Source organism: Gouania willdenowi, chromosome 24 (assembly GCF_900634775.1).
Source record: "Gouania willdenowi chromosome 24, fGouWil2.1, whole genome shotgun sequence".
In the NCBI taxonomy this organism is placed as follows: Eukaryota; Metazoa; Chordata; class Actinopteri; order Blenniiformes; family Gobiesocidae; genus Gouania; species Gouania willdenowi.
In genome coordinates this window covers 20,381,108-20,409,041 of record NC_041066.1, presented here as the reverse complement: position 1 = coordinate 20,409,041, position 27,934 = coordinate 20,381,108, and the positions used below count along the sequence as shown (strand labels likewise).

Below are 27,934 nucleotides of genomic sequence, written 5' to 3'. Positions count from 1 at the left end.
CCTTCTTTACAAGTTTTCATACAAGTTTATATATATTTTATAGCTTGTTTTATATTAAAATACTTGTTTTAGAAGTTGCTGCTTTTGTTACTTCTTAAAACAATATGAAAAGCACAGTTAAATGGATTTCTGAGTGGGTCCTATACCCAGACCTTCCTCTAAACAAGCTACACTACAGAACTCACTCACACGTGCTGTCCTTTGGAAGAGAAAAGGCCTAAACTGGCACATATTGTGCAGCTGTTTGGTACTAAATTTGCCTTTGTGGCATTTTGCATCAGAAATTTAACCCAGAATTGTCTTTCTGGTTAGACTTTGACCTAAAAATATTGAAATTTATATCGTAAATCGTCATTTTGAGAAAAAATATTGAGATAAGTTTTTGCCCATATCGCCCAGCCCTAATGGTTACTAAACCAGTATTACATGAATTAAAAAACATATTGTTCTATCAGGAATCTAGACTGCGCATAGAAATAATGCGTTTGGAGAAAAGGCTTCTTGTGCCGTAACAAACGCAAAGGTGTTATAAAGGCAAAAGAGTTTTATTCAAGGTTGAATTAGCTTAAGATTTTTCCAGTATCCTGGAATTTAATACAACATCCCAGTGTAGCAGTTCAGAGCTTATAATGACGCCCCACAGCTTCACCAAACAAATAGCTGCTGTTGACAAATGTTCAGCTTTACAATCACACAATTCAGCCACCGGATGAGAATGTAATACAGACCTCACACAAACGTTTATTGCCGCCTTTGTGATCCTTTGGTAACCTCGGAAACGAGAAACTCAACAGCTCAAACAGAAAGAATGACGGGCAGTACTGACTCAGTAATGTTGAGTCATTGTTTTTCCCTAATATAATATTTGACACACTCTTCAGTTGCTACAAGCATGACACGCTGCAAACACGTCACTGTTTCATAGTTGGTTTCACTGTCAGGGGTTGCGCAATGTTACGGTAAATTATATATTTGCCATTTATTTTGAAATGTGAGATTACAATCATAAAATAATACTTATGTGTTTAAATTGAAGACTTTTTGAAACATTGATTTAAGACATTTTATTGACAATAAGGTCATTATTTTTAGATTCATGAATTTTACTTTTACTTTTTAAGGATCCGCGAGAACCCTGAGCATGTAGTGTACAGTGTTAGTGTAAGTTAAAGATGTATTTTACATAGTAAAGTATATATTTACATATGATACATAGGCTGAAGTTTAAACAAACATGACCTCAACTTGGGGGTCTACAAATAATAATAAAAGCATTTAACTTCTAAACTGAATGATGTCTAGAGTAGATTCTATTAGAAGTTTTCATCTTCTGTAATTTTATAGAAAAACTAATGGAATATTATTTCCCGTATCCATAAAAAAAAAAACGTCAGCTTTACTGAAATCTGGCCAGCTTGGACGCTATTTTTAAAAAAGCAGCCAAACACAAAGTGCTGACACGCTCACATAGTTCAGTTTTTTAATACACTTTAAATGTGAAGCAGCCTCCAGGCACTGCAACAGATTTGAGTCGACAAATCCACCCATTTAATACTTTATAATATTTGTGTTTAAATAAAAGTTAGGGACACATTTGTAGAAACGTGGCAGATGACATGTTAATTTACAGAGCTGTAGTCTTAGTCCAACAATCAATGTTGACGTACAGTATATACAGTAACCCTATGTTTGCAAAAGTTTAATCAGGCGATTGGTTGTAAAAAAAAAAAAAAAAAAAAAAAAAAGAAAAAATGTTTTTTATTCTGTCAATTTAATTTGTTGACAAAGTGTGCAATGAAATTTTACTTATTCTCAAAGGATTTTTTTGATATAACCCCAGTTTGAAAGATGGGAAATTGTCTATAAAACACCTGTTAATGGAATTAGTGGAAATTAAAATTTGAAATGTTTTGTTAGGTTCCTTTATTTGTACTTTAAGAGGTAAAATAGTTTTGCAGCAGCAGTTCAACATCAAGATAAAAATACAAAAACACAAAAAATTATATATTAGAAATATTTATATACATAGAGTATTTAGTTTAGCTAAAGCTAATATTTGTCGGTGTCTAGGACAACTAAATGAGTATAAGATAATAGAATCATATCATGCTGATACACCTACTATCACCAACGTCTCCACATGATCCGTTAAGTAAGTAAAGTGATGTAAGCCTACTAAATAACCAACTTACCACTTACATACTGACTTTTGATATTGTTATACCCAATTAATACATAAGACATTCTCGTATTCCTGCATACTATGGTCTAGCAATATGCAGTATGCTGTGTTAATGTTATCCTTCACAACATAACTCAATGTACAGTAACCTTTATATAACCTTGATGTAGAATGTAGCTATAAGCTTTTACCATGTCAAATGCTGCAATTTGTAAGGTCTATGTTATTGATTGTATGGTTGAAAATGCAATTGTAATTAAAAAAAAATGAACTGAAACAGGTACATGCTCATGGTTGTGTGTGCCTGGGTATGAAAATGGTGTACTTGAACGTTTACGGTAACTTTTCCAATGTAATGTAATTTGTGAGATGCAGTTGTTGTTGTTGGTTGACTTCCCAATAGGAATACAAATGTGAAATGTAAGAGTACTGAGAACTTTTGAATTTCCATTACTGTGTAATGATGTGATTACTGTAAGTAAATTAATGTAAACAGCTCAAATAAACTAAAAAAAATAAAATAAATATTAGAAGCCTGGATGTGCGTTAGCTCTCAGAAACAGGTAGAGATGCTTCATGTATTCCAGGGGTGTCAAATGCATTTCAGTTCAAGGGCCAAATATGATCCAGTTCGAAATCAATTTCTTAAAAAAAAAAAAAAGTGAACTAATTTTCTGAAAATTTGCAACATAAATTGCCAGAATTCTGTGAGAAAATTTGCGAGAATTTTCCAGGTTTTTTAAAATAATTGCGATTTAATATTATTGTAAATGTTGTAGTACTACAACTTCCATCATATTTCATCTCCATTTTATGATCATTTACAAAAAAGTCCTGTTTTTTTGCTGTATTTTTTTTTACTAGAAACAAAATCTTCCTGTGGGCCAGACTAGATGCTCTGGCGGGTCGAACTTGGCAATAAAAGTGAAACTGAAAGGCAGCAGCGAGTGAGCAATAGATCAATGTTTACTGATTTTGTCATATTTTCCAATTCAATATTTACACTTCAGTTCATCTGTACCATTAATCATTCACCTGTTGGTAATCAACAGGTGTTCAGCTCATTCATTCATTCAATACAGTAAAAGTTCTATATTCCACACTTGTGATAACTCTAATAAAACAGAACAGATCTAAGTTGAGCAGATGTGTTTTTTTTCATGTTGTGTATTTGTCCTCCATGTGGTCCAGATAACCTTGAACTGTAGCACACACGCACGCACACAGCGGCAAGCTGTTCACCCCTGGAGGTGGATGATGACAGAGCAACAATGACACACACACACACACACACACACACACACACACACACACACACACACACACACACACACACACACACATCTCAGACAGTGAGAAGTAATTTTTCTCTCTTATTTTAATTGTTTCTACTAGGGATGTAACGATTAATCGTAAGGCAGTTAAAAATCGATTCATAGGTACCACGGTTTACATCGATGCTCTGAAAATTGAATCGCAGTACTTTTTTTAACCTATATATTAATCCTTCCAGAAGCGGACGTGACGGGCGGAATCTGCTACTATTTTCTTTCTGGCCGCCATTTACTGTTAAACATGCTCATAAATGATTCTTTACTCCTTTAGCACTGAAAGAATATCTGTAATATTACGTGAATATCTGTAAAAGTCATGTTTTTCTATTAACTCTGTCTGCTAGCATAGCTTCTCTTCTTCACTGGTGGAATAACTGCATGCCAACCGACCACTGGGTTACCAGCGCCCTCTGCTGGTCTAAACAAATATCTGACGTAAATACAGTAAAATGACTGTTTTTTTTTTTGTTTTGTTTTTTAAAAGTCCAATTGTTAAGGCACAAAATACATTTTCAGTTGCACTTTTAAAAAGAAAAAGAACTATTATGCAGTTTTGAATTGTTTACTATAGAACCAGAATTTAAATTAATAGGTTTCTTCTTCATTTGTATTATTCCTTTATTTATTTCATTCAAGATTTATTTTTATTTAAATTGCATCATTTTGAATAGTTTATCAAGGGATTCTTTTGACAATGAAAAATAAAAGGAAAATAGTATAGTATTTTCCCCAAAAAAATAAAGGAATATTTTTCAGTCATTTGTCTACAGTCCCATTTTGTAAAATAAATCGTGAGAAAATCGTATCGTGAACCCAGAATCGTGAATCGAATCGTATCGGGAGTTGAGTGAATCGTTACATCCCTAGTTTCTACTGTAATGTGTGCACTTGTATTTAATCCTTATTTAATTAATGGTTTTTTACTTAATTATGTAAGTTTTTCCTCTTAATTTCTTTCTTTCTTTCTTTCGTGTTTATTCTTTTTTTTCCCAATTCCAATTTATTTAGAAAGTGTCTATTTGTACCGTACGGACAACCCCCGGTGCTATTGGTACGGTTACCGAAGTACACGTACGTAGCGTCTTATGGTTAGGGTTAGAGTTACGTTTAAGTCTAGGGTTAGGTTATAACCCAATATCGCAATAATTTTTAGGGTTAGGTTAAAGGTAAGGTTTAGTCTTAGTCACGTGACCTAAACTGGCCATTGAGGGGCGCTGCGTACGGATAGAATGTCGGTTTATTGATACGGCAACCGAACGGGTAGCTACAGCCATTTATTCATAAAGCACGTTTAAACACAAACAAGATTTTTATTTGTAATATTTCTCATACCGCAAGTAATTTCCCCCTGGAATAAATATAATAAGTATTTCTGATTCTGATTCCCAACTGTGTGTCAGCTCAGTTATTTATATATACTGTATAGTGAATCTCCAGGCATTTGCTTTTACAGTTGGTGAGTATGTGGACCAGCGCACTTTATGTGACAGATCACTGTCTACTGCTTAATTTCCCTTCTTCACTCATGTTAAATAATGATATTTTTTATTTTCATAAAATAAAACAGCCGATGTGTCTCTTTTATTCTTACATTAACATGAGTTGGGTTTGAAGCCTCATTTCAAAGAATGACTAATCATTTATATAAAGCAGTGTTTTTCAACCTTGGGGTCATGACCCCTTATGAGGTCGCCTGAAATGTCTCGTAATTAATTAAAAAAATAAAAAATAATAATAATGATTAAAATACATTTTAAAATATTTGGTTATTATTCTTTTTCAAATTAATACACAAGACACAATCTTAAACAACTGTATTCTATACTTTGACTTTCTAAAATATAAATCTAATTTAAACAAAATGCAGTTAAAAGCAAAGAAACATAAAAAGTTAGATAATAAATAAATAGATAAATGAAATAAACGTACATAACAAATCTAAGCTGACGCATCTTGTCACTTTGTCCTGAACACTATTTACTTATTAAAAAGTTTAACAAACATGATCAAAGACTAATTTTTTGGGGTAACTAGAAATTTGTGATATAAAAATGGAGTCACGATCCAAAAATGCTTGGGGACCACTGATTATTATAAAGATTATGCCAGAAAATTATCATCAATTAATGTAGTTTTATTTAAATCGTTCATCTTGACATTTCTATGGAGCCCCAGACATGACACGGCAAAAAAAAAATGTCATTGTGGCCACGATAAATTAGTATTCCGAGGCCACAAATGTATTTTTTTTCCACCATGTTCACCATTAAATCAATATTGTCATTAAAAAAATTATAAATTGTAGCTTTTACTATAAGTTACAGCTGTGAAATATTATGTACACAAGACACTATTACGTGTCGTGTGCCAGAGGTCCAGTGAAACACTGCAGGCTCTGGCGTTGCCATTAATACTTGATGACAAGCTGAAACACCAATCACTATGTTTTGTGGCTGCCCCGAGGCTCACAATTACAGAATGTGGTCACAGACACCCGGGGTTAGGTTAGTGTGCAATTAGCTGCCTCCATCTGATAGGGTTACAAGTCACAGGTCATCACTAACAACTGCCACGCTCACTAAATACAGCAGGAAGTCTCTGGAAGGCAAAAAAAAAAAAAACAACAAAACAAAACAACATGGAAAAACAAGGCTGTTCAGAAGCAGAGAACACAAATAATTCAAACCCCTTTGTTGCTGTTTATTTTGTTTTAGTCAAACATGACGAAGGCTGAACAATTGTCGCCATATATTCTAACGTGATGACTTTTTTTGAAAATCCAGCAAATACAGAAAGAAAATTATAGCAAAAAATACACAACTGTTGAGCATTTTGATCATTTTCTTATTGTCTAATAGAGCCCAACTGATGTGGTATTTTTAGGTCCGATGCCGACACAATATTGGAGGTTTTACGGAGCTGATATCCGATGTATCTGCAGATAACTAGGGCAGTGGTGGCCTAATGGTTGAGGAAGTAACTTGTAACCGAATAGTAAGTAAGTAATTTATTTATAAAGCGCTTTTCTCAGATAAAATCACTAAGTGCTAGGGATGTAACGATTAATCGTAAGGCAGTTAAAAATCGATTCATAGGTATCACGGTTGATATCGATTTTCTGAAAATTGAATCGCAGTACTTTTTTTAACCAGCAGAGTGTAGGCGGCGGGCGGAGTCTGCTAATACTTTCTTTCTTGCCGCCTTCTACTCTTAAATATGTTAATAAATGATTCCTTACCCCTTTAGCACTGAAAGAATATCTGTAATATTACTTGAATATCTGTAAAAGTCATGTTTTTCTATTAACTCTGTCGGCTAGCATAGCTTCTCTTCTTCACTGCAAGATATCCGCATGCCAACCGACCACTGGGTTACCAGCGCCCTCTGCTGGTCCAAACAAATATGACGTAAATTAGTGCAATCACGTTTTTTTTTTTTTTTTTTTAAAGTCCAATTGTTAAGGCACAAAATACATTTTCAGTCACACTTTTATAAGAAAAAGAACTATTATGCAGTTTTGCATTGTTTATTATAGAACCAGAATTTAAATTAATAGGCTTCATTTTCATTTGTATTATTCCTTTATTTATTTCATTCAAGATTTATTTTTAGTTAAATTGCATTGTTTTGAATAGTTTATCAAGGAATTCTTTTGACAATGAAAAATAAAAGGAAAATAATACAGTATTTTCTAGTTTTTTTGTCTACAGTCCCATTTTGTAAAATAAATCGTGAGAGAATCGTATCGTGAACCCAGTATCGTGAATCGAATCGTATCGGGAGTTGAGTGAATCGTTGCATCCCTACTAAGTGCTGTACAGAGCTGTGGGTAAATTAATACAAGTGCAACATCATAATAGCATAATAAAATGAGTGCATACTGTATATATCATAGGAGCAGCATCATAAAAGGATAAAAAATTATTTAAAATCCAGTTACCTAAAAGCTTTTCTGATAAGCAGTTTCTTGACACAGTTGAGCTCCCTGAGAGACTGGTGCAGGTTGTTCCAGAATAACTGTGAGACACACTGTGGCACCTTGAAAAAGACTTAAGTCTAACTATTCCCAGGTCGTCATCGCAAATGACAAATTGTTCCTAGTGACTTATCTGATTAAGGGTATTGCGGAGGATGTTATTTTGGCTTCAAATTCCGGGTGGATCATCTAGATCAGTGGTTCCCAAACGGTGTGCCGTGGCACACTGGTGTGCCGTGAGGCAAGTCCAGGTGTGCCGTGAAATTTTGTGATTTTGTTTTCCTAGTGACTTAGTTTTCCTAGTGACTTATCTTTCCTAGTGACTTAGTTTTCCTAGTGACTTATCTGATTAAGGGTATTGCGGAGGATGTTATTTTGGCTTCAAATTCCGGGTGGATCATCTAGATCAGTGGTTCCCAAACGGTGTGCCGTGGCACACTGGTGTGCCGTGAGGCAAGTCCAGGTGTGCCGTGAAATTTTGTGACAACCATACTGTTGCGATCTGCCTGAGTGCTTCGAGCACGAGGTGCGCGGTGACGTCATTTTTGCGATGTCCCGCGCCAGTCAAGCATAAACCAGGCTTAATGCTGGGTGTCTCAGCTGCTACAAACACTTGCCGGCACGTGCTCATACTGCTCCAAGTGCGTGCATGATTCCCCGCGGCGCAACTCAACAGGTGAAAGCAATATTTCGCTGTTCCAGCGGTTGCGCAGGTGGGAAATATAAGACTGAGACAAAGGCTGTAGGACGACATTAAAACAGAGTAACAACGAGAGGGAAAATGGAGCGCTTTCTTGTACAGTCGCCTGTGATATTGTACATGAGTGACAACACGTGTTATAAAGGCTATTATGTGCCATGGGCACAGAAAGTTTGGGAACCACTGATCGAGACTATTGATCCTCCTAATTGTCAATCATTCTGACGTAAGGTCGTCGTACGTGCTCATCCCTAGCTAGTTTTTTCACTTGCTCGCATCTCGTCAGCAGCGGTTTCAGCCATTCATTGAAGCTCGTCATTCCCACTAGGTTAGGAGATTCTTTCACACGATTGGCGTGCGCTGAAAGCACAGTTTGGGCTTCCCACTGGTGCCTCAGTCATAAGGAAAGTAAGCTTGTATGAGCGATGCCGACACCTACTTGTAGGAAAACTGGGCTCGTGCACGCTCTCTCGCACACGTTTCATAGGCGTTCCCTCTTGGGAGCAGGAAGAATGTTACACGTGCATTTTTTCAAAAAAGTGGAGAGCGCGTTTCTTTTCTAAACTTTGGGAAAATCCTCCTCTCTACCTTTCAATAAAGGTATGATAAAAATAAATACATAAATAACCGATATATCGGTTGATAATCAATATATCGGCCAATACTCGGGCTGCACGATTATGGCCAAAATGATAATCTATATTATTATTCAAAATCTGTGTTTTTAATGCACTACTTTTAAACAAACATATGTGTACAGTTTACAGTGCAAAATGTAACTTTAAAATTGAATTATAATTATAATTAGTAAAAATTCCAAAAATGAACTGAAGAATTTCAAATGTACCAAAAGCTAACTGAATAAATACACTATTGCAGCGTGCATAGACCGTATTTTAAATGTAAATATTGCCGACGATCAAGTTGATTTAATCGAGGCAACCAAAATTGTGATCAAGATTAAAATTCTAAATAAGATTTAAGACAAACAAGCAAAACAACAGGAAAGTAACACTGTCAACATAAGGACTGTAAAGCCACCGATGAATAAGAAAAGACAAACTGGTGTAAACTGTATTACCGGAATACGTGTAAAATATATTCAAAAAAATAAAATTGCAAACAGTGAACATGGATAAATCAAACAAAGGCAAAAGTAACTGTAAACATTAAACGTGTGCACATTGCAGCTTATAATGCAGAATTATCGTGCAGCAAAAAACATAATACATCAGTTACACATTAGAGTGTGACTGATTATTTGGCTGGGCTATTGATCGATGTTGAATAATCAATGAGAGCTAACATGGGTTAGATTAATCAGCCGTAAGGGCTCTAATATCTAATGATTTGGTTTTTTTTACAAAGAAAACAGTCAAGCTACATGTTTAGAAACTGAATGTTTTCAACTTCGTGTTGCGACCCTTGGGTTGTTGTTGTTGCGGTTGGAGGCGTGTCATCAGCAGAATTGATCACACCTGCAGCCAGTAATCAGAGGCTGCTGCTGCTGACACCTGGGTCCCAGTGCCCCCTGGATTAAAGCTTGGCCTGATAATCGCTCTATCATTCTGATTGATTTCATGCACCCAGCCAACACACATTACGTTTACCACATAACACAAAACATGCCTCATAATTTATGACGGGTTGTTTGAGCCGCTTTTCTTTTAAATTATTTAATATAAAAGTATTTGTTGCTCGTTTGTTTTTGTCTTGGCTGTACAAGCCTGGTAGTACCGGTAGTTTGACAATAAAAAAAAATACTGAAAGTATATTTCTAACTAACACCTTTTTTTTTTATAAGCATATGTTTTTCTGGAAAAATATTTGGTTATGTCATATATGATACGTAATGGCTCACATACAGTATCAAACAAAATTACAAAGTTGGTTGTATTTAAAGAATATTCACCAAAAACCCACATTAATACATTGAACAATGTTTTTTAAACTACCTAACTCAGTGGTTCCCAACTTTTACTGGATCGTGATCACAAATTTCAAGCGGCCCCAAAGACTATATGTTCAAGAATTAGTTTTGAATCATGTTTGTTATACTGTGTTACAAATACAGAGTAACCAGGGTTTGTGCACAAAGGGAAAAGATGAGCCAGCTCAGACATTTTCATACTGTATTTTAATTATTTATTTATTTTAAATTCCCCCTTTTCTTTTTTTCCTTTTTTTTTTAAACTGCATTTTATTTAAACTTGATTTGTATTTGAGAAAGTTAAAGTACAGAATACAGCTGTTTAACATTGTGTGTTGTGTTTTAATTTGAAAAAGAACAATCATTTTTTAAACAATTAAATGCATTTTTATTCAGTAATTAATTTGATTAATTTCTGGGACCACATTTATATTCCAGGCGACTCCACATGGGGTCACGACACCAGGCTTGAAAAACACTGGCCTAACTAATATTTATCTTTGAATGGCTTTTTTTTTTCTTCTTTTTAGTCTTATAACAGTATATTATTGTATATAACTGTGCTTTTAAGAGCACTTTAACAAAGAAAGCAGACAATTGTGGGTCAAAAACAAAAGAAAAGCTTAGGGTGATGGAGGAATATTGGGAATTAAACAACATAACATAACAAAGGTTGAGGATGGACTTATTAACTTTGAGCTAAAACAAGCTCAGTTTACCTGCAGAAATGCAAACATTTAGAAGGGAGACCTACAGTTGTGGTCGACCCTTTGATTATTTGTAAACATTGTGACGTATTTTGTTGGGCGGGGCTTAGCCTGGAGGCAAAACCACCATTGTTTTGTTTTTTTCTGAGCACGAGTGTCCGCTGGAATGCTATAAAACTTTAATTTACGTCTACTGAGGTTATTCCTCCTCTTCTGGCACCCAAACACACAACAAAGCTGTAACATTACGAGCCTCCACAGTCTTTAGCCAGCAGCGTTTCCTCTTTTTGCCTCCAGCCACGTCACTTGTGACGTGGGCCTTTAAGGGGTCTATATGACTCATCTTTCTTTTTGTCCTCCAAACGTGTTCACATGCATCTTTCTATCATATTTCCAGTCTTACTTTTTAAGCAACGTTAAAACTGATCCGGACCAACAGATAGAAACAAATGAGTCTAAGCTAACTTCAGTACATTTTCACTTCTTTCTTCTGTTCATTATTGAGTGCTGTGCCTGAGGGAGAAAAAATATTAAGAAGTGGGTGCATGTGGTCATCTTGCAAGCAAACTCATTGCTACTGGGAAATTACCAATATGACAGACTAAGTAAAATGTTTAATGTGAGCAGAAAGCAGAATGTTATGTAAATAACTGTAATTAAAGACAACCAGAGCATGCATTAGCATGAGTAACAAGCCTTGTGGTGCTCTGGGGCCCTTCAGGAGCTGGAATAATGAGCAAGAACTCAAGAGAGGAGGCAAATGAAAGGCTCAAAGCTTATCTTTCCTGGTGCATCATCTCCAATAGATCCTTCACTTATGAGCAGCCATGTTTGATATTCAGAGAGAAACTTGTCCTCAGGAGATCCTCCTTGGGTTGCTGCTAATTTGACTTTCCAGTAAATATTTACTGGAATAAACTTTACATATATATATATACTGTATGTATATGCTTTTCTTGTGTTAATAAACTAATGTGTGTAATAAGTTGTAACATTGATCAATTGGGAGCCAATTTCAGTAAAAACAGTGTGATTGGAATCGTCATGAATGCCGATTACATGCAATTTTATAAGGTGACAGCAAAAATCATAACTGGTGTTACATACACACGGCTAAAAAATACTTTCACTGGTGTCAGTCGCACATTTGTTGTAGCATGATGCATGTATTGGTTTTCATTGAGATTTTATTATTTTTTAATCTTTAAAAAGTTTGCTATTTGTGATACTTTTTAGCTTTTTATGTTGGTATATGATGTAATAAGGCTGGGAGATGTATTACAAGTTTTCTATTTTAGAGATATATAACATTACAATATTGCCTTTATCGATATATGTATTTTTCTATTGCTTATTTCACATTAAAATACATGTTTTAGGAGTTAATGCCAAATGACAAATTACAGTCCAATTTTGAATTATTTTATCATGTGATCGGTATTGGCTGGTACCACTGTGTCACTGACCAAGTGATTGGCCCTAAAAAACCTGATCAGAACAGCCTTAAAATATATTTATATTGACCCTCAAAGTTCTGACAAACACTAATGAACGGTGACTTGATAACCATTCACCAAATATTATCTTTCTTTTAAAACAAACCACAGCAATCAGGAAAATGTGATTTCTTCAAAGGATAAATGTGTTTTACATAAATGCCTATAGGTTGTACACTTTAAAAGTGAATCGTCATGGATGACAGGATCCATGATTTTCCAGCTAAAATCATAGAAATTATGAAATTCTGGTGCTGTGTAACAAACAACAGTTCAGTTTGATGAGAAGGGAAAATATGAGAACAGGCTGTCTATTTGTATTAATTAATCCATGGATTGAAAACAATTTACTAAATGCCAAATACTAAAGGTTAAACAGAGGCAAGCCACACAACAATATTCTAATTAGCTCCAGCCGTAACTTTTTATTTGTATTAATATTGTTGTAGGTAAATAAACAACTGTAGAATGAATGATTAGTGATTTTTTTTTTTTTGTGGAATTCATGCATGTTTTCCTGGGAGTTTGGTTTGATCAAAGATCATTCAATTACTTTTTTCTTTTTTGAATTTTTTAGCAATAAAAATACATTTTGCATTACAAAAAAGTAAATTATTATATTATATATAGTATAAAAGTATATTTTTTTTCTGTTGTGACTTGTAAATAATGTGCTTGTGCACTTTTATTACTATTGTTAGTAACTTTTAACCTTTTTTGTATTCATTTATTATGAGTATGTATGTGCAATGTATGGCACACGCTGTATGCCACTGGGCACTTTAATTTATTTTCCACACCAATTTATTTTCCACAAAATGCCTCTGTATAAAATAAAATAAAAAAAAAAATATATATAAATAAAACACCAATGAATTAAACTCAAAACTAATACATTCTCAGGATCCAAGTACAGCTAAATTTATAAACTCTCTGCATTTGATGGTTGTCTGGTCATTTCATTTTTTTTTTTTTTTTTTTTTTTGTAGTTTCACAATGTCCATTGATTATTTTAAAAGAAAAAATATAGTTTACTCAGTAATGTTTTGGTGTATGTAACAAATTACTTTATTTTAAAACGTAATTTACTTTTCTTAAAAAGTACAAGTACCAATAAAAACAACTCAATTCAGTTTTTGCTGCTGATTTTAATGTTCTTGATGATTTTTTAAGCTGTTGAATGTTTTCTGTTGCACTTTTTGATCATGTAAATCACATTGAAATGCGCTATACAAATACATTGTACATTGTAATCCGTTACTTTCACCTCTGTGAATAAAGTACCTACAGTATCTATCTATATATATATATATATATATATATATATATATATATATATATATATATATATATGTACTGTTTGCATGAGACGCAACATGCAATATTAGCCTACCTGTTGCACGTGCATGGGTTTTGCTATTACAGGAAACACATACAATATCTATATTTCCACTGATGTTTCTACCTGAACTTTTTGCTTTAACTTAACAATAATAGAGACTTTGATGCTCTCTTACCTATGGTGGTGATGACGGTGATGGCAAAGTAAAAGGAGCCGGCAAACTTCCACTGCACCCCGGCTTTGTGCTGCTTCAGCGCCAGAACCACCTTCTCCAGCTGCTCGTAGACCTCTGAGGACAGGTTGTAGGTCCGCAGCAGCTGCTCCTTCCTCTGGTCCAGCTCCCCCCGCTGGCTCGTCTCCTTCTGGGACTCCAGCGCGTCGAAAATCGCGGCGCCCACGATCAGGTACGTGAAGGTGCAGATGATGAGGGCCAGGGTCCTCGCGTTCTGCCTCTTCATGGCGGCTCCTCGGTGGGTGAAGGGTGGGTGTTAGGGCCCGGGGCAGAGTGTCAGTGCGGGTCTGGAGGACGGGGAGCTCGGCTGGTTCATGGCTGTTGCTGCTGCTGTGACGGAGCGAAGCAGCTCTGAGCACTTTATGAGCTGCTGTGGAGCTGTTCATTCAGCACCAGCCCTCCCATTACACCCATAGCCACCCTCCCACCATGGTGCTTTTCATAGATACTCAAAGCGCTTTAAGGCAGAGATTTTAAAAGTGAAGGTGTTCTAAGGGTACATGCAACTGTTGACTCCCAATTTAGTTTATTAATCAATTTACTAAAACCATGATGAAGCTGTTATTAAGTCAATGATTCTCAACATGTGGCTCTTTATGTCTTAATTTTAAATATTATTCCCCCAGAAAACGTTAAAAGGAGGAAACTTTTTAATCCCTTTTATTCTTATTTTCTTTGGCTGTTTTGTAACTTCCTTTGTCCCATTTTTGCTTTTTACAACATTTCTTTTTTTTTTTTACACTTTTTTGTTTTTTCAGACTTAAGCTTCCTTTTGCCATCACTTTTTTCCCATTTTTTGTCCATTTTTTCAAGTTCTTTTTTACACTTATCCATTTTTTGTTGATTCTTTAACCATTTTTTTGCAACTTTTCATCCAAATAAGCTAACTTTGGCCAAATAAATAGCCCTCGTTTCTTTTTTTGCATATATTTTGCCTCTTTTTGTCACCCATTTTAGCCCTTTTTCACTATTGCTTGCCGCATTTTGCTCATTTTAGCTACCTTTAGCCATTACATACCACCGGGTTCTTCGTTTTTGTCCCTCTTGACTGCTTTTGGACCATTTAAGTCACTTCTTACTCTTTTCTTGCCATGTTTATGCCACTTTTGGACTCTGTTACTAATTCCTTGTCACTTTACTCATCACTGTTAACTCTATGTTTATCTTCTCAGAACTTCGGCTTCGTCAAATGGCTGGCTGTGAATGGCTTGATCACCATTTAATCTAACTGGACCAATATGTTTTCAACAATGAATCCCTCTGTCAAATGTGGGGATGAAATTTTGTTTTTATCAAAGTGCGGGTGTCTCATGCAGTAGGTGAAACGCACCTGCATTATTCGTTCACTCCACACACAGTGGTGGTAAGCTACTACTGTAGCCACAGCTGCCCTGGGGCAGAGTGACGGAGGTGAGGCTGCCATAGTGCGCCATCGACCCCTCCGACCACCACCAACACACCCTCACACACCACATTCACGCTAGGCAATGGGGGTGAAGTGCTTTTCCTTAAGACACAACAACAATGACTTGGATAGAGCGGGATTCGATTTCGAACCCATAACCCTTCGGTTATTGGACGACCCACTCCACCACTGAGCCACGGTCTCCCCATGAGCCACGTAATTAATTAATGAATTAAGAATATTAGTTCTCAGCCTTCACAGCTTGTTCCAAAGTCAGAAGTTTCATTAACCTCCCCATCTACCAATCACTCCTCACAATGCTTTAACGCTTCAACACTGTTGTCACTTCCACAAAGAGACTTGAGAACAACACCACAAGTTCTCCTTGCAATGTTGCCCCTTTAGGGTTTCACACAATATCCAGCTGCCAAGTGTGTGATCTCTAAGTGTGTGTTTTTCTGACTCGCAGGCAAACCACTTCACACGAACACTGTCTCTGCACTCTTATGCCTCTGTTACTGCCCTGCAGCCTCAGAAGTGCATCAAAGAATAAATAATTTTTTTTTCCTCCACTCAACCCCTCACACACACACACAGTTCTCACAAACTGTGGGCAAAGATAAAAGCGCATCAACTCACTGGTGTCACCTATATAACACAATTTCATTTTCTACTTTGGAGCACTTGCTATTCTTGTTGTTGTAAATTAATTTAACTCATTTCACAAAATAATCTAAATAATCTTTTCAATTAAACACTTTTCCCACATCAACTTGTTTTTGCGAGCACTGACATAAATAAACCTGTTAACATCGTGGAGAGTTGTGAGGGGAAAATAGAAATAAGTGTATCATCATGATGGTTAATAAGGGTGTACCAAACAATTGATTCTGTGATATATTGCGATATTTCACCGCACGATTATCGTATCGCGAAAAACATCCAAATCAATTTTTTTAAATCATGTTTTTTAATGAAAAACCATTTAATTGCGCTAACATGCATAGCACGTAAACGCACGGTCACTCGGTGTCAGTGAACCACATCAGATGTATTAAACTACTTCACTCCTCAATGCATTTTAGCTTGAAAGTTGATTACACTTTATCTTCATAAAACATACTGGAATCTTTTATAGGTGTATGTGGTTACTTTTTTTAATGCATTTTTTCTACATTACTCCCATTTCTCCATCAAATTTTAATTTTATTTCGGCACATTTTGTCCACTTTTGACATTTATAAACCCTTTCCACCACTTTTCCCACCTAATGTTGCATATGTTGACCCATTGTCACATTTATCCTCTTTTCACCATATTTCATGCTTACTTTTTGCCAATTTTAGTACATTCACAATTCATCATGCCCATGATTTGCCAGTTTAAACCTGCTTTTTTTCTGCCATTTTAAGCCAAAATTGCCACTTGTCTGTTTTTGGCCACTCTAATTTGCAACTTTTAACCAATTTATGTGCTTTTTAAAATCCCATTTCACCACCTTTTCCACCATTTTTGGTCACTTTTAACCCATTTTATTTCTGATTAAAACAAGGCGCTACATCTTTAAGATGACTATATACTATGGCACAAATAAAAATGAACTTCCTGGATAACAGTGGATATTATTCAGATAAATAAATGTGGTTGTCACAGATTCATAGAACAATGGACCATAATTTTGCTGACTTATAGATGGCTGTTCTTCAATTTTCATGTCTGTGTTCAAACACCTTCAGGTACAGTGGGGGTCTGGCACCTTTATTTGGGGGGTAGCAGGCTGAAAAAGTTGAGAACCACTGAGTTATAGGAGACAAATTAACAAATAAAAGATGCAAACGAACAGATTTTCCAGTTGAAAGCAGGCTGGGAGCTCAAATTCAGGACCTTAGAGGTCATTTCTTTCCATAGAGTTGCTCCCGAATGTGTTTTCAGAAGGAGAAGAAGTAGAGTTAAGCCCTAACTATGTGCTGTGTAAACAGGATTTTTAGCCGTTATTAGGTTTGTATGTCAGCCCTTTACTTGAGAGACACAAACATATCAGTGCTGCATCGCTTGATTATCAACCCAAAGATCGCGGTCAGCCTTACATTCCACAATGAGCCATGCCAAAAATATCTGTGGCTTCAATAAACAACAGCAGTGAAGTGAGCCATGACTGAAGCCTGTACAAATGAACTGCTCACAGAGTGAATGTGATATGTTAATAAATCTATGACAAATTATTTAAATCCTCCTTAAAGGATGAACCCTAATAACATTTTTGTTTCTGAAAATTAGTTACTAAATCTGTATTAAAAAGAATACAGATTTATTTATAAACTGTCACCAGTGGTGTTTCCAGCTTGTTTTTTAATGGGGTTGTTTTGAACAGTGGTTCTCAAACTTCTCAGCCCACGACCCCCAAAATAAAGATGCCAGAGACCAGGGACCCCCACTGTACCTGAAGGTGGTTGAACACATGAACATTGAAGAACATGTGGAGACAGGGCCATTTATAAGGGGGAATAAAGTCAGCAAAATGATGGTCCATTGTTCTATGAATCTGTGATTTATTTATTTATCCAAAAAATATCCACTGTTTATTATTATTACATGCTCCATAGTATATAGTCATCTTAAAGATGTAAATCATTGTTTTAATCAGAAATAAAAAAAAAAAAAAGGGTTAAAAATGACAAAAGTGGTGGAAATGGGATTTTAGAAACCACAGAAATCAAAATATTGCAAATTAGAGTGGCCAAAAACTGGAGAGAAGTGGTCAAAAAAAAAAAAAAATCTGAAAAATTGAAAAAATCAGTTGGAACAATTACTTCAAACTGGCAAATAATGAGCATGAAAAATCCTGAATGTGGTTAAATTGGCAAAAACAAGCATGAAATATGGTGAAAAGAGGTTAAAAGTGACATTAACGGGTCAAAATATGCAACATTAGGTGTGAAAAGTGGTGGAAAGGGTTTATAAGTGCAGAAAAAGTCTTGAAAGTGGAAAAAAATGTGCAGAAAATGCATTGAAATTTGATGGAGAAGTGGCAAAAATGGGAGTAATGTAACAAAAATGCATTAAAAGGAGCAAAATTATGGCAAGAAAAAGTGACATATGGCAAGTTTGGTATAGATGCAGAAAAATGGTTAAAAAAATAAGCAAAAATGGCCTCAAAGTGTTAAAAAAAAAAAAAAAAAAAGATTATTGAATGGAGTCTCGATCCCAAGGTTGAGAACACTGCCAGATTTTTTCAACTGTAAACTTTGGCCTTTCTTCATTATAGCCCTAATATATTTTTATATGTATTATTCAAGCTTTACCCAAATCTCTGTGTTTAAAACATCCAACAGGTGGCGATACACACAGAGATACAAAGGTCAAAAACACAACTGAAAGATTGTTCAATGTGCATTTACTTTCAGCTCGTCTTATGCATTGTTTGCAGTGATTGGACCAAACTAACTTTTAGTTTTGGAAATAATTCATTCTTTTAATTTGTTTGGAATAAGTTTTGATGCCTGTCGCAGTCATTGGTTTACCCTTGCATGTCCATTTCCTAAGTGAATATTTTAGAGGTTTCCAAATAGCATCTTGTGTGTGTGCAGCCCACGAACAGCTGGAAAGCGCCCTTGGGATTTGCCTGTAAGTCAGTTCCGTTTTACATGAATGGGCTTTCAGTTTGATGACACACTCTTTGAAAAATGTCCTTTGTAATTCATAAGGACACTTGGATGATCCCGAGCACTCAGCACAAAGTTTAAGAGGAGGAAACCATGGATGCACACAGGTCAGATAAAGTCACAGTGACTTTAGATGAACTTAGAGCAGCTTTTTGACCTTGTGCCTCTTGGCTTTCTAAGCATTGCTTTACTCGTGATGGGAATCCTTCACATTTGCCTTGGAATGTTTTCAGAATCACAGCAATAGAGGCAACGTGTTGGCACGACTTCAGATGGTGGCCTTCGTTGGTTCCATTGCTGAGGTTACAACTGGTATATTCATTTGTGGTGTTTGCGTGTTCTCTCTGAACATGTGCAGTTTGAACCGAAGTGTTTACTGATTTAAATGGACCAGTGTTAATTCTGATAGCAAATTGTGGTTGAGTTTAAATCAGGGGTGTCAAACTGATTTTAGTTCAGGGTCCAAATACAAACCAGTTTGATCTCAAGTGGGCCATAGATTATAGGCAGGAAAATAAGCAATTTCATCAATAATATGCCCTGTTTTGCACTTCCAACTTTAAATGATAACTAAGTATGTAAGGCCCCGACAATATCTAAGCAATAAAGGACACATATTAGTCCCTGCTGGATCTCCACTTAAAATTACTTCATTTTGTGACACATTTTTATTTAATTTGGGGGAATTTTGTGGAATAATTAAAGCAAATTATTTAAAATTAGAAATCGGAAGATTTGTGGCAAAATAGAGAGTTCTTTCCACAATTTGCAATTAAATATGACTGCATTCATGTGATATAAACAAATCCCCTAAAAACACTGTAGAGTTTCATTATATTGGTGAATTTAAGAAATCTACAACTGGATTATTTGGTAGTTTACACAATAATTCATGTTTTCTCTGTTATTTTTACTTTCTTCTGTGGTCGAATTGGTTGCTCTAAAGCAGTAATTCTCAACTGGTGGGTCGGGACCCAAAAGTGGGTCACGGACCTGTACTGGGTGGGTCACGGGGCGCTGGCCAAAAATAAATAAATAGTTATTGTCTCATGTTGGACTTGTCTTTTGTTTTGAAAGAAACTTTTCTTTTGACATGCATGCTGTGAAATGTATGTTGTACAGGTAAATATATAGATTTATGTTTTAAAAAGATTATATATATGTGTGTGTTTTCAACAGCTTTTTTTTGAAAAACTAAATTTAGTTGGTTGAATTAAAAAAAAAAAAAAAGAAAAAAAGTGGGTCGGGATTTAATTATCGTGGAAAAATGTGGATCCCAGAGTGAGACCAGTTGAGAACCTCTGCTCTAAAGGGTCGGCTTTGACCCCCGGGCCTCGAGTTTGACATATTTCATCTCTGTTTTGCTCAGAACAACATATTGTGTTCCTTGCTGACTGATGTGACGTGTGAGGCTGACTAAGCTTTACTGGGGAAGACATTATGTAACACAGCTGTATTATGAGCACATGATTGAGGCAAAGCCCCCACCCCCCCCACCCAGAAAGCATCCTGTGAGCAGTGGCCTTCAGCCTCTTACATCTCATTACATGAGGTTCAACATGGCCTCCAGCCTCCCACTGACATTCAATTAGCGTCTTTCACTTTCTCATCGTTTGCTCGGCCCCCGACTCTTCCACTGCTCCTGCTGTCATTTGATGATTATTTCAAACATCACCTCAATCAGAGGGGGGATCTATTTCTTAGTGAGACTGACACACCTGTTCTGCTTGAGTAGTTGACAGAAAGTCAAGCAATGAATAAATGTTCAAGAGACTCATTTGAAGGATGTTGGTTCAGTGACTAAAGCTACATTTTGGATACTTTGTTACAGTTTCACAAATACAAGGCCCAGAGGTTAAATCCAGCCCTTTAGAGCAGCAATTCTCAACTGGTGGGTTGGGACCCAAAAGTGGGAAAGTGAGACACGATCCTGTCCTGGGTGGGTTGCGAACAGCTGGTGAAAAATAAGAAAAAACACTAAGACTTACAGTCTCTCATGTTGGCTTGTCTTTGATTTTGAAAGAAACTTTTATTTTGACAGGCATGCTGTGGAAAGCATGTTGCACGGGAAAATATATAGATTTTAGTTTTTTTTTTTTTTTTTTTTTTTTTAAAAAGGGTTAATGTGTGTTTTCAACAGCTATTTTTGAAAAACAAAATATGGTTGGTTGAATTTTGAAAAATAAAAAAAAAAAAAGTGGGTCTCATTTTACGGACAAAATGTGGGTCCCAGGGTGAGACCAGCTGAGAACCCCTGCTTTAGAGCCCAACATTCAGACTACAGAAGACAGTAAAAAACATGAATTATTGGGTAAATTACCCAATAATTCATTTGTAGATATCTCAAATTCACTAATTCACTGAAACTCCACAATATTTTTAGCCGCTCAAACTTTTCCAATGCTTATATCACATGAATGCAGTCATTTTTGATAGCATAATGGAAAGAAATGCAATTTCTAATCATAGGAGGTGATAGATCAACTTTATTGTTGTCTCATATGTAGAGCTACATATATGAAATTCTTTCACTGCATTTAATCCATCCCTGAGGAGCAGTGGGCTGCCACGGTGTGTAGCACCTGGGGAACAAGGGTTGAGGGTCAACATCCCAAAGTGCTACTTATTCTACATGCATGTCTGACATGTACAGTACATCATAATGTCTTCTTGCTATCTCAGCCTCCATCCTTCATAACAAGTCATCACAGCTGCCATTCACTCTAATAAAACCTGTCACATTGTCTGTTGTGTTGTTGCATAACTCCTGTCTCTTTAAATGAGCTTTTCATCCATGATTACTTTACTTTTCTTTGTCTCTGTGTTTCTTTTCTTTTCAGAATTTGTTAGGCTACCATATTGTGTCAGGTGTTGGAAATGAAAGTTTCATGATCAATGGATCAGTAAATATTTTTAGACACAAATAGTTTACAGTGCTCAGATGTTAATCTGCCTTTTTTGTTTAAATATCTGACAGAATGCATTATTCAGACTAATTGATGGCATTATTATTTGCAACAAGCAGCCACTAATTTTAATTTAAATTATATGGTGATTCATTCACAACAGATATTTTTAGAATAGTTTTCTCACTTGTTGATTCTGTTGATAAAGCTTTCTCTGGAGAGCAATGAAACCAGACGGATAAAGAAATCATCTCTAAATTGGGGTATTTTAGGAGTAAAAGTGGGTCATTTTCCCCTCGCTTTGTGAGTGTGATGGGCCTGTTTAGGATGCATGCTGCTTTGTGCATGGATTAAGCTGGGAAAAATACGCCCTCTGCAACCCTGATGACGCAGGTATAATTGATTGACGACGGGAATTTGAAGCCGAGTCATGACATTGAACGCAAATGACGTAATAGGCTCGATTTAATGTTTTTATTATGAATGTTATTGAATTTTGTGGAGACAAAGTCAGAGCCAAAGATGAGAATTTGAAAGTCAGATGCACACAGAGTTTAGTGTCAAAGTTGCAGATGCAGACAGATGCAAACAAGCCTGGGGGTCTTTAGTTTCACGAGAAGGTGTGATTGGGTTCAACTCCCACTTGGAGCGAGATTGAAGTGGTTTTCTGCTGTTTTTAATGTGCAGATTTTGAGATATTCATCCTATGGCAGACAGCACCCACACATTCAGCCAGTGAGTGTTTTCCCCAGTGAAAGATAAAAAAAATTTAAATACTCTGTCAAAAACATACAGAAGCGTATTGCATTCACTTAAATAAAAAAACGAAAAAAAATCAGTTTTTTCTGAATTCATTTTTGGTGTGTTTATTGGACTATTTTTTTTTTTTTTTTCAGTTTTTCGGACACAATTTTTGCACATTTTCGGATTATTATTTTTTTTTCTGCTTTTCAGACTAATTTTTTTTTTTGTTTATCGGACTTTCTTTTAATTATTTTTTTAGACAATTTTTATTGTTTTTTTTTTTTAAAAATAATTTTCTCCCTCGTTTTTCTATGCTTAGAGGGCATTTGAAACAACAGATGCATTTATTTCTTCATTGAGAGCAAACATGGCCGGCTTGTTTAATTTGATAAAAATGTACTTTCAACTTGGTTTAAGACACTAGGAGAAAGTTCTATCTTCAAACCATATTGATGGAATGATGGCATTACAATTAGTGTATCAACTTTACGCAGGCACCTGAGGACTTTGCGGTTGTTCAAAAGGAAAGCCCATAAAGATCTGCAGGACATAGTGAGTATCTCAATAACTCAGAAAAAAAACAGAAAAAATTACTCTGAAAAACAGGAAGAAATTAGTCTGAAAAACAGAAAAAAAATAGCCCAAAAAACAAACCAAAAAAATAATTATTCAGAAAATCCAGATTTTTTAATTTAATTTTTTATTTTTTTAATTGCATGCAATGTGCTTTTTACTTTAAAGTTTGAAGCATCTTCAATCAAGAGAATTATTTTTCCCCTCCAAATTTCTATCTGCAAAAAAAAAAAATATATATATATATATATATATATATATATATATATATATATAAATAATAATTATTCATGATGCAACATAAGATTAGCTCCCAACACAGAATTCAATTTGCGTCATCAGGAGTCTTCAGCTTTCAGCCAAAGGGAGACGTGAGATGCATGATTTCTTTATTAATACAGACATTTTACATGTGCAGGCTGACATCATTAAATACACTTGATTAAAATTTAATAGAAATTTCTGTTCAGTCACTTTTTTTACCTTAAGAAAATAGTATGAAAGCCTCCAGTTTTGCAGCAAAGCCTTCACACATTCCCACTACATCAGGCAGGTGTTGCAAAGTAAAACTTCCATCTTATTTACGTTGGTGTGAAATATTGTATAATAATGAGGCAGAATTTGTTGTCCTTAGTTGTGAGTGAGAGCAAATCAAATGATTTTAAAGGTGCTGGTTATTTTAACACAGGGGTGTCAGATTCATTTTAGTACAGGGGCCAAATACAGACTAGTTTGATCTCAAATGGGCCGTAGATTTTATCATTATTGTGCTCTAGTTTACAATATCAATTGAGTGGAGTCATTTGCAAAAAATTGCAAGATTTTTTGAAAAATTAAGATTTCTTTCCATAATTTGCAATTAAAAATGACTGCGTTCATGTGTTTTAAGCATGGGGAAAACTTCGAGCCCCAAAAAATCTTGTTAAGTTATACTGAATTTGTAAATTTGAGATACCCACAACTGAATAATTTGGTAATTTACGCAATTCATGTTTTTTCTATTATTTTTACCATCTTCTGTAGGCCAAAAAGGATGCTCCAAAGGGCAGGATTTGGTCCCCGGGCCTTTAGTTTGACACGTTTTAAAACAACAACAAGAAATCCAAAGGTGTACAGCTCTACTGTGAATCCTGGTGCAGATATAACATGTAAGAACGGAGTCCAGCTTAAATATACTGCACTGAGGATTGTGCTGTGCTTAATGATTAATGCATGACAGATTTACAAGGGCTCTACTGTACGTCTCAGGGGAATGATGTGCTTATACTGTCAGCTGATGAATTCTTTAAACACACCTACTGCTGCTCCTCCCTGATGTATTATTCACTAATCCAGTCCTGGCCCTAGTTCAAGGCTTTTGACTGCACTCCAGGGCTATGCCTGAGGCTTTAAATTGTCCCTCCATTTCAAACATTAAATACTGTTAAACTGTTATTAATAACATGTTTCTGTGGCTGAATAAATTAAAATGCATGCCTGTATGTCTGTACTTTGTGGATGTCAACACTTGTAAATGTGTTCAGTATTGATGTAATTTGAGTTCATAATACGATACATCAGTGAACATCAAAGAGCCCACTGGCCTTATTCAGCCCTCTCTCTGTACCCTTAGATTCCCCTTTATTTGATAGACATGGTACTTCCCTGTGTATGTGTCAGAACCAGAGTTGGTAAATTAAATCTTTGCAAACTTTTATTCAACACAAAGAAATGTGGGACACCTTACACTGACTAATTTTTTCCAAAAAGACGTAATGGACACATACAGTAAATAAAAATCGGGAAAACAGCCATTTTTAAATAGCTATTATACATTGCCTTACTATAAGTCATTCTAAGCATTACTTCAACATTACTAAAAAAATGTTATTTTTGCATTAATTTCATTTAACCATAACATTACCTAGTCCTCTTTTGATAACATGTTAAGGTAAATGTAATAAAATTAAAAAAAAAAAAAAATCTTCTTTTTGGTAAAATCATAGTGTAAACACTTGTGCACATTCACAAAACCTGCAGCAGTTTGACTGGTTTTATTTGTGATCGAAATAGTGTTTGATGTGGGGTATGCCTGTATACCAAACATCACAACTGGTCTTTAATAATGCAGCATTGTATCCAAATGAACCCAAAAAAACCTGCACTATACATTTACTAGTTTAGGTGGTAAGATTGGAGATGGTCTTCCTGGACTTTGGTTCCACCTACTGCCTAAATATGGATATATAACAGTCATGACAGGTAAATATAGAGAGAAATTAAAGTGAAGAATTAGATCAAAATATATATAAAATGAACATTGGAATTATAAAATACAATGGATTTATTCATCTTTTTGCAAGACATGCATATTTGTCAAGAAAAGATAAAACAAATTCACACATTGAGTAAAGAAAAAGATAATATCAACCATTCCTATAAAATGGTCTTTTAAGTGTAACATAACAATCAGTAACACAAATGTCATTGAACAGTAGCAGCGCATTTTAAACTGTTCTAGTTGCTTAGTATGCAACTGTGCATGGACACCAACACAAGGCACCAGAAGTCTTCTTCCATCTTGGGACAGTTACCAGACGGGTTCTACTGCCAGGTTCCATCATGGGACAGTCACCAGACGGGTTCTACTGCCAGGTTCCATCATGAGACAGTTACCAGACAAGTATATTCCCAGGCTTCATCATGGGACAGTCACCAGACGGGTTCTACTGCCAGGTTCCATCATGAGACAGTTACCAAACGGGTTTTACTGCCAGGTGCCATCATCGGACAGTTACCAGACGGGTTCTATTCCCAGGCTCCATCGTGGGACAGTTACCAGATGGGTTCTAATGCCAGGTTGCTGGAACATATTGTAACATGAGCCAGCACCAAAGAATATTTAACATTAACTTGCACAGATTGTAACACTAGCCATTGAAGGCAGCATAATAGAAATATTTAACATCAGCTGGAACAGATTCAACACAGATACAATAAACATGTCAACATCAACAATGGATATTTCAACATATACAATCAATATTATTTTTTACATATGTACAATAGATCAACTGGACATAAGTACAATGCAACAATAAAACTTTAGCACAATAGATGAATCCACATCCCATGTGACAAAGGTCCTGGAGAGGCTGGTCTTGGTTCTTCTCAGATTGCAGATGAGTTCCCCTCACTTATCTGGGCACTGTGATGGCACTTTATTTTTCTTAGATTTCCCAGTCAAATTTGTAATCTTCACACACTGTTCAGTAATGTTTTTTGGACAATTTGCAAGTCTTTAGAAAATTTGTTCTGAAAATTTGTTCTGAAAATGTACACGTCTGCCGAAACTTTGTTCTGAAAATTTGCAGTTCTTCTGAAAATTTGTTCTGGAAATGTGTTTCCAAAATTTCAAAGGCATCTGAAAATTTGTTCCAAAAATTTGCAAATCTTCAGAAAATTTGTTACAAAAATTTGCAAGTCTTCTGAAAATTTGTTCTGGAAATGTGTTTCCAAAATTTCAAAGGCATCTGGAAATTTGTTTGAAAAATTTGCAAATCTTCTGAAAATTTGTTACGTAAATTTGCAAGTCTTCTGAAAACGCGCAATTAATATGAAAATGTACGAGTTACCAATGATATGTTCAAAGACAATGTAGATCAACCTTTAAAATGAGGGGGAAAAGCTTTAAAACACAGCTGTTTGCTTTTTATAAAGTTGTGTTTTTAGAGACTCGATAACTCTGAATTAACAAATCATGACTCAATAAAAATTTGTCAAGTTTTGGTGGTTAAATTTGTTCACATATATACTCTAAACTTAGACTGCCAAAACATAATGGAGTTAAGGATGTATCTACTGCAAACTAACATGGTATTAATGGGGTCGTAGGGTTCAGCTTCAAACAACTAAACCAAGAGTGTCAAACATTTAGCAGAAATCAAATATTAATTTAGGTTTTCTTTGTATGTTGTAAAAGGACAGTTAAACTTAAACACCTTATGTGTCAATACTGAGCACGACTAAAAAGAAATGTTTAGTTAGATATATTTAATTTATGAGTCTTTCATACTATGAGACGACTTGATCCGACGATCAGCGGCTGTTGAACCTCATTAAAAAAAAAAAAAAAAAGACCAACATCCACAGTTTAAATAAATTCGGCCAAATCACGGGAATAAGTTTCACCTTTGACAGTTAAGCTGCGGGAACTCCCATGCTGCGTTCAATTACCCTCGGAACTCTGCAATCCCTGTTCAAAACTCCGACTTCAAAGTGTTGCAGACGGATCACAAACGTGTACAATGAAGGCAATACTGGTTTATGTGTTTAAAACGGTGATTATTTAGAATAGTCTTTTTTTTTTTGTCTGTTGTTAAGATTTCCCAAATAATTGGAAATTTGCCTTTTGAGTTACCTCTGAAACTGTTTAGTTATTTATTTATTTTTATTTTCTTTAAGTTACATTCTGTTTAGTTCTTGATTGTCATTGTTTCTTACGAAAAAAAAAAAAGTAGGTCATCAATATGCCATGAACACATTGTTCTCCGGGGAGGAGGGACACTAATAAACGTATATGTTGTTTTTGAAGGGCTTTATTAAGTAACAAATAATTAGTTACATTTCTAAAATTCCAGGATTCAAAATGAGCTTAAAAAAATGTATCAATGTTAGCGATCAAATTTATGATTAGCTGTTTTCTGTAAAGCAAAACAAGTTTGACGTCACTCGTTTCGATTGCGTCATTTCCGAGGGACCGTGGG

The 27,934-nt window shown here is 35.5% G+C and overlaps 1 protein-coding gene across 1 annotated transcript in view; it reads right to left on the bottom strand.

Moving 5' to 3' along the window:
- kcnk3a (potassium channel, subfamily K, member 3a) overlaps positions 1 to 14,224 on the bottom strand; it is a 39,968-nt gene extending 25,744 nt beyond the window's left edge. The window contains exon 1 of the mRNA XM_028439793.1: positions 13,843 to 14,224. Within this exon, the coding sequence (XP_028295594.1) occupies positions 13,843 to 14,125 (283 nt within the window). The 5' untranslated portion in view covers positions 14,126 to 14,224. The remainder of the gene's footprint in view (positions 1 to 13,842) is intronic.
- Positions 14,225 to 27,934: the final 13,710 nt, after the last annotated feature.